Genomic DNA, 14,597 nt, shown 5'->3' on the forward strand with positions numbered 1-14,597 from the left:
CTGGGATCGAGTCCCGCATCGGGCTCTCTGCTCAGCAGGGAGCCTGCTTCCTTCTCTCTCTCTCTCTGCCTGCCTCTCAGTGTACTTGTAATTTCTCTCTGTCAAATAAATAAATAAAATCTTTAAAAAAAAAATAAATAAAAAATAAAAAATAAAACCAGAGGTCTCGTCTTAGTGTTCCAAGTCTATCCTTCCTATCCCCAGGCCACCTTTCAAACCCTTTATCTCATAGCTTCTCCTAAACTACAGCCAAACAACTCTACCCTAACCCATCCCCTCAACCCACACTTGCTTAAGCTGTTCTGCCTGGAATGCCCTTTCCTTCAATTCCTCCCATTAAAATTCACCAGTTCTTTCAAAATCCATTTCAAGCATTACCTCTTCCCTGTGCCTTTCTCCTACTACTGCCAGGAACTGAACTCTAAAGCTGGACAGAGAAAAAGAAATGCCAGGAGATGGCAAAGCTGTTTTGTAAGTGTATTCTCCCTCTAGCTTGATCCCAGAAGGCTAGTCAGGTCTCAGACATCCCAGTATCCCCATCAGGGCCTCCATCCAGTGAATGACCCTTAGAATAGTCTTATCCTGTCCAGGTGGGTTCCTGACTTCCAGGACCAGCACAGAGTTCAATATATTACCATTTCAGCAAATAGGAGGGACCTCAATTTCCTTTAAGTAGCCTCTTAAAAACTGTGGGACTTTAGGAAAGACATTTAATCTGAGTCTCCACTCTCAACTATGAAGTTGGAGTAACATTATTACTAAGCTTATTATGAGAATAAAGAAAATCAATAATGAAGCACCTAGCATCCAGCAGATGCTCAGGAAGTAATAGCTCCCCCCAAGGAACACTGGATCAACCCAAAGTATAAAGGGGGAGAAAAAGAAAAGATGAATGAAACACACAAAAAAATAAGGTAGATGAAAAAATTTGAATAGAGATTACAATAAATATAAATGGGCTAAATCCACCTATTAAATGATAGATTAGGTTAAAAAACATGCAAGTTTACAAGACACATACCTCAAGAGATCAAATTCTCTCTTCACTTTACCCATTCTTCCAAGTCCAAGGGTTTGCTTGCAGGCTTTATCACCCCACCCCACACTGCAAACAAATCCTTGTCTTCATCAGCAGGCAACTATTACTTCTTATCCATGGCATTTATTGTTGGCTATGGATTATCTATATAATAAAGGCTCAGAATTCTTTTAGGCACCAAAATTTTTATTTACCCATCTTCCTGCTATTTTTTAACATTATAAACATTAAACATTATAAACCAAATGAATCTTCTTGATCCAGGGTTGTTACAGGAACCATTGTGTTCCAAAGAGGTGGCAGATCTATGCCTCCTTTTATGATTCTCTGGCCCCTCTCAACCTCTGGGTGTCACTTCTTTTTCTTGCTCTCCCTTAACAGTATACTCTAACCTGTGTAAAATAGAAACTGACAGTACTAACCTCATTGTTCTGTGAAACCTCTTTAACAAGAGAATCCACAGCACTAAGGCAGGTTCTCAGGGACATCAAACTCCCAAAAGTTCCTCCCAGCTCTCTGATACAGTTCATTCTCATGTCATGGGCTGAGGAATCAGTGAATCAGTAAACTAAGAACATGTGTAAAGTCCACAGGCCAGGTGAGGGCCTAGATGGTAAAGTGCATGCACTTTGTGACCACCACTTCTGAATTCCAACCCAAGTAAGGACTGACTGAGCAATTCTAAAACCCCTGAGCTCATGGTTCCCTGTGGGTATCTCCTATGTACTTGTGATGACCACTTGAGAAGGGGCTTCTCAATTCCATCTGCCACACTTAGAACAGTATGAGGGATGCACCAGAGGCCAAAGATGGAGTGACTAGCTCTGGGGAGTCAATGGGGGACATTAACAAACCTATCTCAAAGTTGGTGCCATTTGCTCTTGGGGAAGAGAGGTGGGACCCCAGCAAGGCCAGCAGCTACAAGGCAAACAGTAGGCCTGGTTCTCAGTAGCGGTAATGATCAGGCTTGAAGGGACCATCACGGGACAAGCCCAAGTACTGGGCCTGCTTCTCAGTCAGCTTGGTCAGCTTCACATTCAGCTTAGTCAGGTGGGCTTCAGCCACTGCTTCATCCAGCTAGAGAGAAACACAGGAAGATGTAGAATCAGTGTCCTGCTCTGGGACCCATTACCTGCAACCAGCTACCCACAGAGACAAGAACTACTCTGTTGAAGTATCCGTCATATATGTTACACATATTACCTCATTCTATCCTCACAGCCAGCCTCACTGGATGTGTTGTTTTTGGCTACCCAGCTCCCCTTCCTCAAGAGGGAGCCATGCAACATACCCCCTCCAAGTAGCCCTGGTGAGACCATCGACTACATCTCCTTCCTCACCCTCCACCAACCCAAGCAACTACCACACGCTGCTCTGGAATTTATCTATGAACAGAACATATTTTCTATGACAGAGACAGGGATTCTTTAATTCCTAAACAGGGAGATAATCTTTTTTTTTTTTTTTTTAAGATTTTATCTATTTCTTTGAGAGACAGTGAGAGAGAGCATGAGAGAGGAAAAGGTCAGAGGGAGAAGCAGACTCCCCGCCGTGGAGCCGGGAGCCCAATGTGGGACTTGATCCCAGGACTCCAGGATCATGACCCAAGTGGAAGGCAGTCGCTCAACCAACTGAGCCACCCGGGCGCCCTGGGGAGGGAATCTTAAACAGGAAGGGTATCAGTCTCAGCTCGTCAGTCAGTGGCAAGTCTATTTGACAAGTGAAGTGAATCTAAAGAAGAGAAGAGCCAAGACACAGAGGAAGATGAATCCCTAGGTCCACTGTCTGACTCTTAGACTTCTCTGTTATATAACCAAGGGTTTCCTTTTAGGTTAAAATGGCTGTTGACTGTTTTACAATATATCCTTAAATTCTTTGTTTATAAGTTCGTAATATCCTTTCCTTCAAGAGGGAGAGCCAATTCCTCGCTCTTTGAGTGACTCACTTCCAATGAATAGAATAAAGCAGAAATGATGTTGTGGGACTTGGAGACTAGGTCCTAAAAGGCATTTGAAGCTTCCTCCTTTGCTCTCTTGTGGATCACTCACTCTAGGGGAAGGCCAGCTCCCCTAGCGGCAACAGCCGCTCTCTGGGAGTCAGTCCCTGCTTTGGGGCCTCAGTTTCCTCCTCTGATAAATGGAGAGAATGATTTCTGCCCTGTGGAGGACTCTGGGAGGACTCCTAAGAGGGCAGAAATGCAAACCCACCTTCTTGGGCAGGAAGTGGACCCCAACAGAGTACTTGTCTGGGTGTGTCCACAACTCTATCTGTGCCAGCACTTGGTTGGTGAAGGAGTTACTCATCACAAAGCTGGGATGGCCCGTGGCACAGCCTAGGTTGACCAGCCGGCCCTCAGCCAACAGGATGATACGGCGCCCATTTTTCAGCCAGTAGCGGTCCACCTGTAAGTGGGCAGAGCAGCAGTGAGGGTTGGCAGGACATTTGTTCCCAATGTCCATCCCTGCCTCATCCTACCCTCTTGACTAGCAGGCCTTCCTACCTCCTGCAGTGTCTGTGAAGGGACTGGACTGTCCTAGAACAACCCACAGTACAGGGCCAGGCCCTCAAAAGTAGTAAGAGCCAATAGTTTTTAAGGAGCTCTGAGCTGCAGAGCTCACAGGTCTGCTGTGAGAATTTAATAAGCTGACACGTGTAAAGCCTTTGACACATGGCTTGGCAGATCCTAAAGTACTCAGTAAGTATTAACTAATGTTATTATCATTATGATTGCCATGTGCCCTGGGTTAAAAGCGTACACAAACTAATTATATACTTGTATATAATTATTACATTTGATTCCAGTAACCACCCTATGATTTAAGTACTATTATTATCCTCATTTCACAGATAGAGAAACCGAAGTTTAAAGGGTTAAGTTGCTGCAATTTGAGCCTGGACATTTTGAGCACAAATCCCATGTTCTCGATTGTCATGCTTAGTCAAAGTCAGAGGGGTGCCCAACGTGGGCTGCACAGCAGAATCGTCTTGGGAGCTTTAAAAAAAATATATGGGGATGTCTTGGTGTCACTCTAAGATTCTGATTTAAGTGGCCCTGAAACTAGGCCCTCGTCCTCCCCCGTTCCACTGCCCAGGTTGCCAGAGCCTCCTCATCTACTCTTCCTGGTGACCAGCCCACAAACACACCCCCCTCTGCCTTCATCTGCCCACCCTGCTGGGGCTTCTCACCTGGGGCTTGATGTTCACCTTCTCCACAGCATTTTCGTTCAGCCACTTGACATCAATCTCCACGTCGAAGTGTCCAATGTTACACACTATGGAGTCATCTTTCATCTGCTCAAAGTGCCTGTTGGGGGAGTGCCAACCCATGGGAGGCTGTCAGGGACAAAGAGCAGCCCCGAGCCTGCCTTCTTCCTCGCTCCCTGCGACCCCCACCCTGGCACCTACCGGCCAAGGATGATGTCAGTACAGCCTGTGGTGGTGACAAATATGTTGCCCTCCTGACAGGCCTCATCCATAGTGGTCACCTCATAGCCTGTGCAGAGATGGCGTCCACGGGTCATCCAGGGTGGCCCTGCCCCTCTGGCCCCAGTGGCTGACAGCCAACCCTTGCCCTATCATACCCTCCATGGCAGCCTGCAGTGCATTGATGGGGTCGATCTCCGTGATGATGACGCGGGCCCCAAAACCCCTCAGGGCCTGGGCACAACCTTTGCCCACATCGCCATAGCCTGCTACCACTGCCACCTTGCCTGCAATCATCACATCTGTAGCCCGCTTGATGCCATCTATAAGAGACTCCCGGCAGCCATACAGGTTGTCAAACTTGCTCTGAAAGAAGAGGGGGCAAAGGGGTGACGGGGGCAGGCAAGGCCCTGGGGCCTCGGACCTACTCTCAGCATCTTGGCCTAATGGGGCTTGGGCTGATCCCTTCCTGAGACTCTCCCCACCAGCTAATGTGCTCCTATGCCCCTCGCTCTGGTCAGCCCAAGACATTCTCCCTAGCCCTTCTATGCCAGTCTAGAAGGCTTCCTGAGGATCAACTGCTAAGAGAGATTGCCTAGAATCTGCTTCACTTTAAAGCTCTGGCTGTATAACTCATTGTATAATTCTTCCCTCTTTAATATACTTACTACCCTCAGTCATTATAACTCCTTTCCCCCTGTCAAATGAGGGCTTCAAGTCCTTAGCCTACAGCCTTCCCAGGGGCCTTTCTTCAGAGGCCTGCTCCTGAGCTGCACTGGGAATGAACGGCTGAACACGACACTGCCCCACAGACTCACTCACCTTGGTGACGGAGTCATTGACGTTGATGGCAGGCACCTTCAGCTTCCCGTTGGCCATCATCTTGTATAGGTTGTGGACCCCCGTTGTGGTCTCCTCAGAAATGCCTCGGATGCCTGGACAAGAGAGGAGGGCCTGAGGCTAAGGCCAGGAAGGGGCTGACCAAAGGATAATTAATGGCCGTGCCTCTGGGATGAGACCCCAAGAGCCTCAAAGAACCCATACCTCAACTCACCCAAATTCCTCACCTCTGCCCCCAAAGCTGCTTTTCTTTCTGGCTTCCCATCTCTGTGACTGATACCAGTCACCCAATCCTCTAGCCCAGCATGTAAGGGGAGTCACCACCATCACCAGCCCTAAGGATCCCGTCTCCCCACGATCCCCAAGCTCTCCATTCGAACTGCCACTGCCCTAGTCCCTGCCACCATCATCTCTCGCCTGGTCTCCCAGCCACAACCCATCTTCTATCTACACAGAGCTCAGGAGCCATTTTATATTTTCAGAGAAATCTTTTTAGTACCACCCAATTACTTCTCTTTCCTCTCAGGATCAAGCCAAACTCTCTTCTCTTGGCCTGTTAAGTGCTTACACATCCACCCTTCATTAAAGCTCCGTCTATACCCTGCAATTCTCCTCAGTAAAGGAATGCCATACTGGCTTCCCTTCAGTTTCCTGAATAGTCCATCCTTTCCTGCCTCAGGCCTTTGTACTGCCTAACCCCTCTACATTCCTTCCCACCCTGATTTAACAAAGCTGACTCCTTCCCAGCTGTTCCTAGCCCTCAAACCAGACCTTAGCCAGACCTCCCCCCATCACCTCAGCCCCACACCATCAGAAATCAGGAGGCCAGGCCCCAGCATGTCTGCAGGAGCCTGCCATCTTCCCATCTTCCACAGGATCTGCTGCTCTAGGCAGTGGAGTTCTGCCAGGGCTGCTGCCTTCACACGGGCAAGCAGGCCCCATCTAGCCTACCAATACCCTGCCCACCCACCTACCCCATTTACCTGACAGGAGCTGTGGGTACTTGGTGTGAATGAGGTTGGTGAGGTCACCGCCGTCATCCAGAATCATATTGAGGGGCCCGTCCTTGAAGTACAGCGTCTGCTCAATGCACCACAGGTACTCCTCGTCTGTCTCACCCTTCCAGGCGTACACTGGAGGTCGGGTGGCACAGTATATCGGGACTCGCCCTCCCCACTGAGGCCTGCTACAGGCAGCCACTGGAGCATAGCCAATGCGATCTCCTACCGAGTTTCCATCCCCAGCCACCTCCAGCCCCTCTGAGGACTCAGGCGGTGAAAAGAACAGAACTTGGAACCAGCTCGATCTGAGGGCAAATCCTGGTTCTCCATTCACCAGCTGGGGGACTTTGAACAAAGCACTTCACCTCTGACAGCCTCCGTTTCTTCACCTCTAACAGTACTGATTAAGTGAGATGGAGGCCAAGTACGGCCCCTCCAGATATAGGTATCTGGAAATAATTATTTCCTTCCCTACCCCCTTCTGTCTGGACCCCAAGGATGGGGACAGCAATGAGTGACCGGGGCTCGGTCACCCACAATGCCTAATGCTGCAAAGTGTTACAGGATCATTGAGCCACACTCAGGTGGACCCACAAGCCAAGATCCAAGATCCATTCTGCACTGAAAGGACTTGAGGGCCCAGCAGTCTCTGTGGTGGGTTGTCCTGGGCTAAGTCTGGCCAAAAATTTAATTGCAGCTACTGTGCATGGAGCACTTTCTCTGTGGCAGACATTATTTTGACTGCCTCATGCTCCCTCTCATTTTTCCTCACAGTAACACTCTGAGGCAGGCATTACCATCATTCATTTTTGATGCCCAGAGAGGGGCTAAGATGCGCCCAAGTCACAGCATGGGCATTCCAGAACAGGCACCAGAATCCAGGCCTCCTCCTAACTGCCGGCCCAGAGTGGGACACGGATGTTGGGCTCCTGTGAATCTTGAGCAAATGAAACTGGCCAAGCAGGCCCAGTTGCCCTCTCCATCGAACTACAGCAGACAGTGGTCTTGAAAACAAGGCCTCTCCCAGAAAAGGGTCACGGAGCCAAATAAGGCAGAGCATTGGGGGACCTGCCAGTCCAAGCTCTGGAAGGGTCCTCCCCAACCCATTCTCTCCACCTATGGCTGGTTAGAGGGAATTGTGCATGCCCTATTGAATCACCATCAGAGCTAACCACTTCCCTCCCAGAGTCCCAGCAGATGTGTACCTGTTTCTCTAGCAGCTTGTGATGAAGTCTTTCCTTAGCCTCCTAGACCATCAGACTCTAGGCAATGGACCTCTGGGGCTATTTTTCCACCCAGTATCTCCCCCGATTCTTTTGGAAATAGACGTACATCTTCCTTTAAGGAACTTCCTCTCCTCAGCATCATGTGGTTCCCAATCATAGGATCCCACCCTCCCTGGTTATGTGATTTGGGAGGGGCCAAGAAGTGCATCCCAGAGGATTTTAGATGACAGTGGCACAAAACAACTCTTTCCTTAAGAATCACTAGGCTAGAATTCTGTGACGGGAACCCCTCTCCCCTGCCATGGGAAAACCTGTTGCAGTGCGAGTCAGTGAGGCAAAAAAGGGAGAAGCAGAGCCCATTATGCGTTCCCACATCCCTCAGCAGCAAACAGGACTCACCTGGAATGCCAGCCTTGGCGATGGCAGCAGCTGCGTGGTCCTGGGTTGAGAAGATGTTGCAGCTGGACCACTGCACCTAGAACAGCCAACGAGACAGGGCTGCTGGTCAGACGGCTCATGCACAGACAGAGATTGAGCAAAGCCCTGGATCAAGGGGGACGAGGCCCAGCGGGCTCTTCAACCATAGGCTGGGGACAGCTGGTGCGTGGATGGGAGCCAGAGCATTAACAAAACCCGATTTAGGCTTTAAAACATCACCTGGTGCTATGGGAGGGCAAAGAGCTCCACAAGGAAGCAAGGAGATAAGTGAGGAAGCTGCTGTAAGAGTTCAGACGAGAAATGCCATGGTAGCAGCGGAGGTGACCACAGGTCTATTCTGAAGGCCGAGATGACAGAATTTGCTGTGGGGTTAGTTGCTGGCGGGGGAGAGAAAAAGGAGTCCAGGTCCTTGGACGGAGAGAACCTGGAAGGCTGGTGTTTCCATTTACTTACATGAGGAAGACTGCAGGAGGAGGGGGGAACAGGAAATCATGAGTTTGGACATGTTGAGGTTGAGATGTCTACTAGATCTCTAAGTGGAGATGACTGACACAGCGGCTGCCGGATACATGGTCTGGAGTTGCGGGGAGAAGTCCAGGCTAATCCATGTATTTTGGAGTCATACACACAGTACTTAAAGCCAGGAAATCAGACCACTGAGTGTGAACGTTGAAGAGCGGTAAGAGGTCCAAGGACTGAGGGTTGGTAGACTTGGTTCGTTGGTTTTGGCTGCTCTTCCCTGCCGCGTCTCGGGAAACCATCTTACTCCAAAACTCCCAGAGAGGTTGGAAGAGCCGCCAGCCCTTGGTACTTATAACCCAGGCTGAAACAACGAGAGTACACCCATCCTCCTGGCACCATGACTGGTCCATGGCGGGCACAGGACCCTGGGAGGGCCCATGAGAGACAGTCCTTAGATGACTCGGTGGGACATCAGCCTTGAGTTTTTTCCTACCCAGAGCTCCTCAGTCAGCAGGATGTGAACTGAAGGAACTCAAAGTATCTTCGCAGTCAGGGCAAAAACATGCGTAAGAATAGTCACCACAAAGGGTGGTGGCACTGTGACAAGCCTGAAGCCCCTACTGGGCCCCAGGGGCACCACATTGGACGTCCCCACCCCCCACAGGAAATGCTGAGGGCCTCACCTCTGCACCCAGGGCCACGAGGGTCTCAATGAGGACAGCTGTCTCCACAGTCATGTGTAGGCAGCCAGCGATGCGGGCGCCCTTCAGTGGCTTAGAGGCCGAGTACATCTCCCTCATGCGCATCAGGCCCGGCATCTCATTCTCCGCGATGTCCAGGGCCTTGCGTCCCCAGGAGGCCAGGCTGATGTCGGCTATAGGACCAAGATGGATAGGAGTTCCGTGAGCCGCCACCTCCCACCAACCACAAAACACCACCATTCTTGCTTATCTACTTGTGGACACAAAACACTCAAGTGAGCCATCTGGTCACTGCACTCTCACTAACGCAACAAGGATTTACGGAGACGGGGCAGTCAAAGACCGACAGACATGGTCCCTGCCTAACCGCAGCTTACAGCCGTGTAGGAGAACACATGTAATCAAGGAGTCACTACAACGCAGTTGCTTGATCTCCTTGACCATATGAAAATGCTGCTTCCGCACTACCGATGTTTCTTTCCACTGGGAGTAAACTCACCTGTGTAACTAATACTCTTGGCCTCTCTCTGCCCTTGGAGAAGCCAGAGTGACGTGTCTGATTGGTAAACTTGGGAAGAATGAAGGGCATGCGCAGTTAAGCTCTCCCTTTTGCAAGCAAGCAGTAGCCAGCCAACCTGCAGGGAGCAAGTTCTTTCACACGGAGACCTACCTACGCTCCCCTTGCTTGTACCTGCAGGGTACCTGGATTTCGCAGTTTGCTAGCGGGATCATTGGACTTCAGCACTCATCTACACCCTCTGGCTTCGATGTCATCAGTAATGAGAGTTCTATTTTGGCTTCTCTCTGCCACCCCAAATGTCTCAAATGTGTCCAAATTCTCAGACAGGAAAGAAGGATACTATTATGAGCTCTCTCACCATCTCAATATTCTTCTAACAATTTCACCCTTTCTCTCACCCAGCCCACACCAGCTCATTCCCTAGGTCAGTGGTTACAAACTTCCCTGATAAGAGTCATCAGGCATCCTTGCAAATCTCCCCTGGAAAAAAAGAGTCAATAGTTCTAGGCTGAGGGCTGAGACTCCTGGCGATTTTTATCCTGAGGGAAATTTATGTCCTGCCAATCACCCAAAAAGGTAGTTGGTGGGAGGGAAAAAACTGCAGAGAATAGTAACAATAAAACTAAGTCTGCTTCCTTCTGTACATCTAAGCAATTTCAGAGAAGGAATATTCCTCCCCCACGGGAGGAACTACTCCCCCAGTGTCTCGACACACACACCCTCCCCTTTCACCCTCCCACCCCACCCCTACCCATTCACCTTGGCAGGCCATCACCAATTCTGACCCTCCTTTGGAAATCTTGATTTCAAAACCAGCTCTGGCCATGCCCCATCTTTCCAATCCTCTCCCTCTGGAGCCCAAACTCCCAACAAGGGCAAAGCTGACCAGGTCAGAACCTCGAATGCATTAATCCTACCGATTTCCACAGTCCCTCACCACACCACCTTCTATTCTCAATTGCTTCCACAGTGGAAGATTCCCCTGTTCCCTCTGAGAACTCCTTGGCAAAACTCCCTCACCCAACCCTCCACTGCACCCAAGCCAGTGAGCCCAGCAGGAGGAAAATCACAACCATACTAAGACCACAAATCTCACAGCACATTCAGCAATCATAGGATTTTTTTTTTTAACATCTTATTAATTTGATGGATAGAGATCACAAGTAGGCAGAGAGGCAGGCAGAGAGAGGGGGGAAGGAGGCTCCCTGCTGAGCAGTGAGCCCGAGGCGGGGCTCAATCCCAGGACCCTGAGACCATGACCTGAGCCGAAGGCAGAGGCTTAACCCATTGAGCCACCCAGGCGCCCCAATCGTAGGATTTTCTTAATAAATTTACTCTCCTTAGGCTGGGGCACCTGGGTGGCTCAGTTGGTTAAGTGTCCAACTCTTGATTTTGGCTCAAGTCATGATCTCAGGGTTGTGAGAGGAAGCCTTCTCGTGCTGAGCATGGAGCCTGCTTAAGGCTCTCCCTCCCAGGGGGCCTGAGTGGGTACTCTCTTGCACGCACACTCTCAATCTCTTAAAAAAAAAAAAAAAAAAAATTTACTCTTGTCCTACTCTGTCCAAGCCTCTAGCACCTCTCCTCATGAATTAATAACCTCACTTCACAACTCATTGAGAAGAAATCAGAACTATGCCATATTGCCTTCATGCAATCCACTAGTCCTCCTCCTCTGTAGCTGTAGACCAAGCATTCTTATTATAAAAGAGAACAGTCCTCCTTCTGAAACCCTTTCTTTTCTTGGCTTCTATGTCTGTCATCCCATAGTTTTCTTCCTACCCTTCTGGCTCCTCTTCCTGTAACTGACTCTAATGTTTGGAAGCCTTCAGGGCTCCATCATCTCCCTCTTCTCTCTTACCAGGTGAGCTCATCCCATTACAGCCTTTAAATACCTTCCCTACGGCAACAATTCCTATGTTATTTCCAGCCCAAACTTCTCCCCTGAATTTAGGACTCTCATAATCCAACTTATCTATTCAGCATCTCTACTTGGATACCCAGTTAGATCTATTATGTGTCACATTTGAGCCCTTGGGACTTCTCCTCCCTTTCAAACTTTTACTTCCCCAATCTTCCCATTTTAGGGAAATGAAACCACCATTTGATCAGCCACTCCAGCCAAAATCTTTAAGATTTCTTGATTCCTCTTTTCCCCTTTCACTGTCTCACCCTCTTCCAGCCCATCAGCAACATTCCAAAAAGGCCCTCAACCCTGGCCAGCTGATCTCTCCACAGTATGACATGACCCCATTCTTGCTCAGGCACCGATGAGATCTTTACTTAACCTCTCTGGGCTTCAGTTTCATGGGGACAACTGGCTATTTGATAAGCCACCATTTCCACAGTATCTCCCCCCCCCCTAAAGATTTTATGTAAGAGAGCACAAGCAGAGGGGAGGAACAGAGGGCAAGGGAGAAGCACACTCCCCACTGAGCAGGGAGCCCAACTCCGGGCTCTGTCCCAGGACCCTGGGATTATGACCTGAGCCCAACTAACCCACTAAGACCTAACCCACTAAGCCACCCAGGTATCCTACTTCCACAGAATCTTTACAAGTGCTTCCTACTAGTGCCTCAGTTTCTTCCTCTGTATAACAGGACAAAGTCTACTTCCAAAGATTATTTTGTAAACACAAGCAAATCACCAAATACACTGCAAGTGCCCCATAAATACTGATGACTTTCTCCAGGTTTAATGGTGTCTTGAATTTACTTTAAAAACTGCTAGCAGCCTGAACAGGTTTGTGCTGAGAGTTCATTAGTTTGCTCCAAGTGTGTTCAATTACACAGAGTGGTGAAAGGGGTGTGCTTAGAGGCCTCCAAGGCCTACATTCATATCCTGCTCCAACACCAACCAGCTCTAAGACCTTGAGCAAGCTACCTTTATTCTTGTGACTACGCATACTCAACAAATGAGAAAGTAATAGTCCCTTCCCTAAAAAACCGTGACATAAAATGAATTAATGTAGAATAAAGGTCAAAGGTGGTGCCCATCCCATAATAAACGCCCAAAATACACTGGCAGTTTATCAACTTTAATCCACAGAACAGCAAGGATTTTTCTAAGCACTCCAAGCTTTCTTCGAGATTCGCTGCACGACTGTCTCTGTTGACCAGGACAGTGACCCCAGAGGTTGAGCAACGAGCCCAAAGTCCCCTGTGAGTGGACTAGTGCCGGCCTCTGGCTAGCTGTCCAGGCCTCTCCCCCGCACACGCCTTGGGGACTCCAGCGCCCTCGCTTTCCCTACAGGAGGCCCAGACAGGGGTAGACACTTGTCCGGGTCCACCCTGCTGGCCTAGGGGGATCCAGGTGCAGACGACAGGATCTTGGCCTCCTGGAATAGGTCCCTGCAGGTGCCAACAGTCCCAGGCCGCAGCCAGGTGCACGCTCTCCGCCTGCCCCAGCCCCCTCCCGGCGCAACACGCCGCCAGTTGGCGGCTCCGAAGCCCGCGCCGGGGCAATGGGCCTTGCGCGGTACGCCGGAACTTGTAGTCCACGGCCGCCTCCAACGAACCGCTCGCTTTGACTTGAGAACTCCAACCCCCAGGAGGCCTCGCGCAGCCAAGATCGCGCCGAGCCAAAGATTCAAGAGGACCATGAGCGCCCCGCGAGGGCACCGCGGCTGCCTCCCCAACAGGCCACCAGTGGATGTGGAGCCTACGCGGCTAGCTGCGCTCCTGGAACTCACCGACTTTGTACGGCAGTTTGTCCGACATGCTGGCAATTTCCGCACAGAGTGATGGACACACGCGAAGGGAACCAGCCCTGGGACTGCGGGTAGCGCAAGAAGGGCGGCGCTGGGCAGGGATCTGCGAGAGGCGCCGGCGCCTTTAAATATCTTCCTCTATCTTGCATATTCATGAGTCCCGCTACTGCTGAGCGGTCCGGGGCGGGGCCCAAGGCCGCGGAGGGAGGAGGCAGGGGCCGGAACCGACTTCTAATCCAGCTGAGAAAAAAACCCGGATTTTGTTCGTGGTGCGTGTGGAAAAGAGCTCGGGGAGAGTCCTGAGGGCAAACCTGAGGCTTCCTTTCTTTCATTCGTTCAGCCACGAAATCCATAGTCAAAACCTAGTGAAACTGCTATTCTAACCAGCTCACCTCCCAGAGCCGCAATTTGCTCATTAGTAAAATGGACCGAATGTACCTACCAAACGGGTTATACGTAAAGTTGCAATATGTCAGGTACCTAGCACAACCCAGATAATTCCACCCTCCCCGCCAGGTAACCACTCTCCTGAATTTAGGTAAATTTGCGAGCATTTTACTACTTCTACTGCATTTGTGTACATCGTTAAACGTTTCATTAAATTCCTTCTGTAAGACCATTACGTAAATGGTACTATACTGCACGTAGACTTCTGCAACTTGCTTTTTTCTGTCACTATGATATTTGTACGAGTCACGCATATAGCTTAAAATGTACTTATTTTTGCTTTTGCTGCTAGATGCCATTTCAGGCGTACGTTCCATGATTAATTTATCTGTTCCATGCTGATGTGCAGGTAATACACAGTCTATCGCTTCTGTATACGTGGAGCAATGGACATTTCTGTCCTTGTCTCTTAGTGCACGTGTGCGGGTGTCTCTGAGGCCGAAATGTACCCAGGCGTGGAGTTTCTGGGCGGATATTGCCAATTTAGTTTCCGAGGTAGTTTTACCATTTTACCTGCCCCACCGCCCCACACACACACCAGCGGTATCTGAGATGGCCTGTTTTTCCATATCTCTGTGACCCCTTGTCAATCTAACAAATTTCTGTTGACGTTATGGATGTGAAAATGTATCTTCTTGTGTTTTTAACTGGCCACCTGAAGACCCTTTAACATCTCTCAAGGAACCCTGCCCCCCCGACCCCCCCCCCCAGCTGCTATCCATTTTCTTCCTCCCCTTTTTCAAACATTTTCAGTGTTATGCCTTTCCCCGATCTGCTCTTCTTAGCTCCCACTC

General features: G+C 49.7%; 1 protein-coding gene across 1 annotated transcript; it reads right to left on the reverse strand.

Moving 5' to 3' along the window:
- Positions 1-1,204: 1,204 nt before the first annotated feature.
- Positions 1,205-13,477, reverse strand: AHCY (adenosylhomocysteinase). The gene is made up of 10 exons (XM_059406826.1): positions 13,339-13,477; positions 9,113-9,303; positions 7,929-8,004; positions 6,286-6,435; positions 5,285-5,397; positions 4,621-4,828; positions 4,445-4,532; positions 4,226-4,343; positions 3,247-3,441; positions 1,205-2,116 (listed from the first exon to the last, which is right to left on the reverse strand). The coding sequence occupies exons 1-10, from the start codon at positions 13,364-13,366 to the stop codon at positions 1,985-1,987; spliced, it is 1,299 nt and encodes a 432-aa protein (XP_059262809.1). The 5' UTR covers positions 13,367-13,477; the 3' UTR covers positions 1,205-1,984.
- Between the last annotated feature and the right edge of the window lie 1,120 nt (positions 13,478-14,597).

Source organism: Mustela nigripes, chromosome 7 (genome assembly GCF_022355385.1).
Source record: "Mustela nigripes isolate SB6536 chromosome 7, MUSNIG.SB6536, whole genome shotgun sequence".
NCBI classification, from domain to species: Eukaryota; Metazoa; Chordata; class Mammalia; order Carnivora; family Mustelidae; genus Mustela; species Mustela nigripes.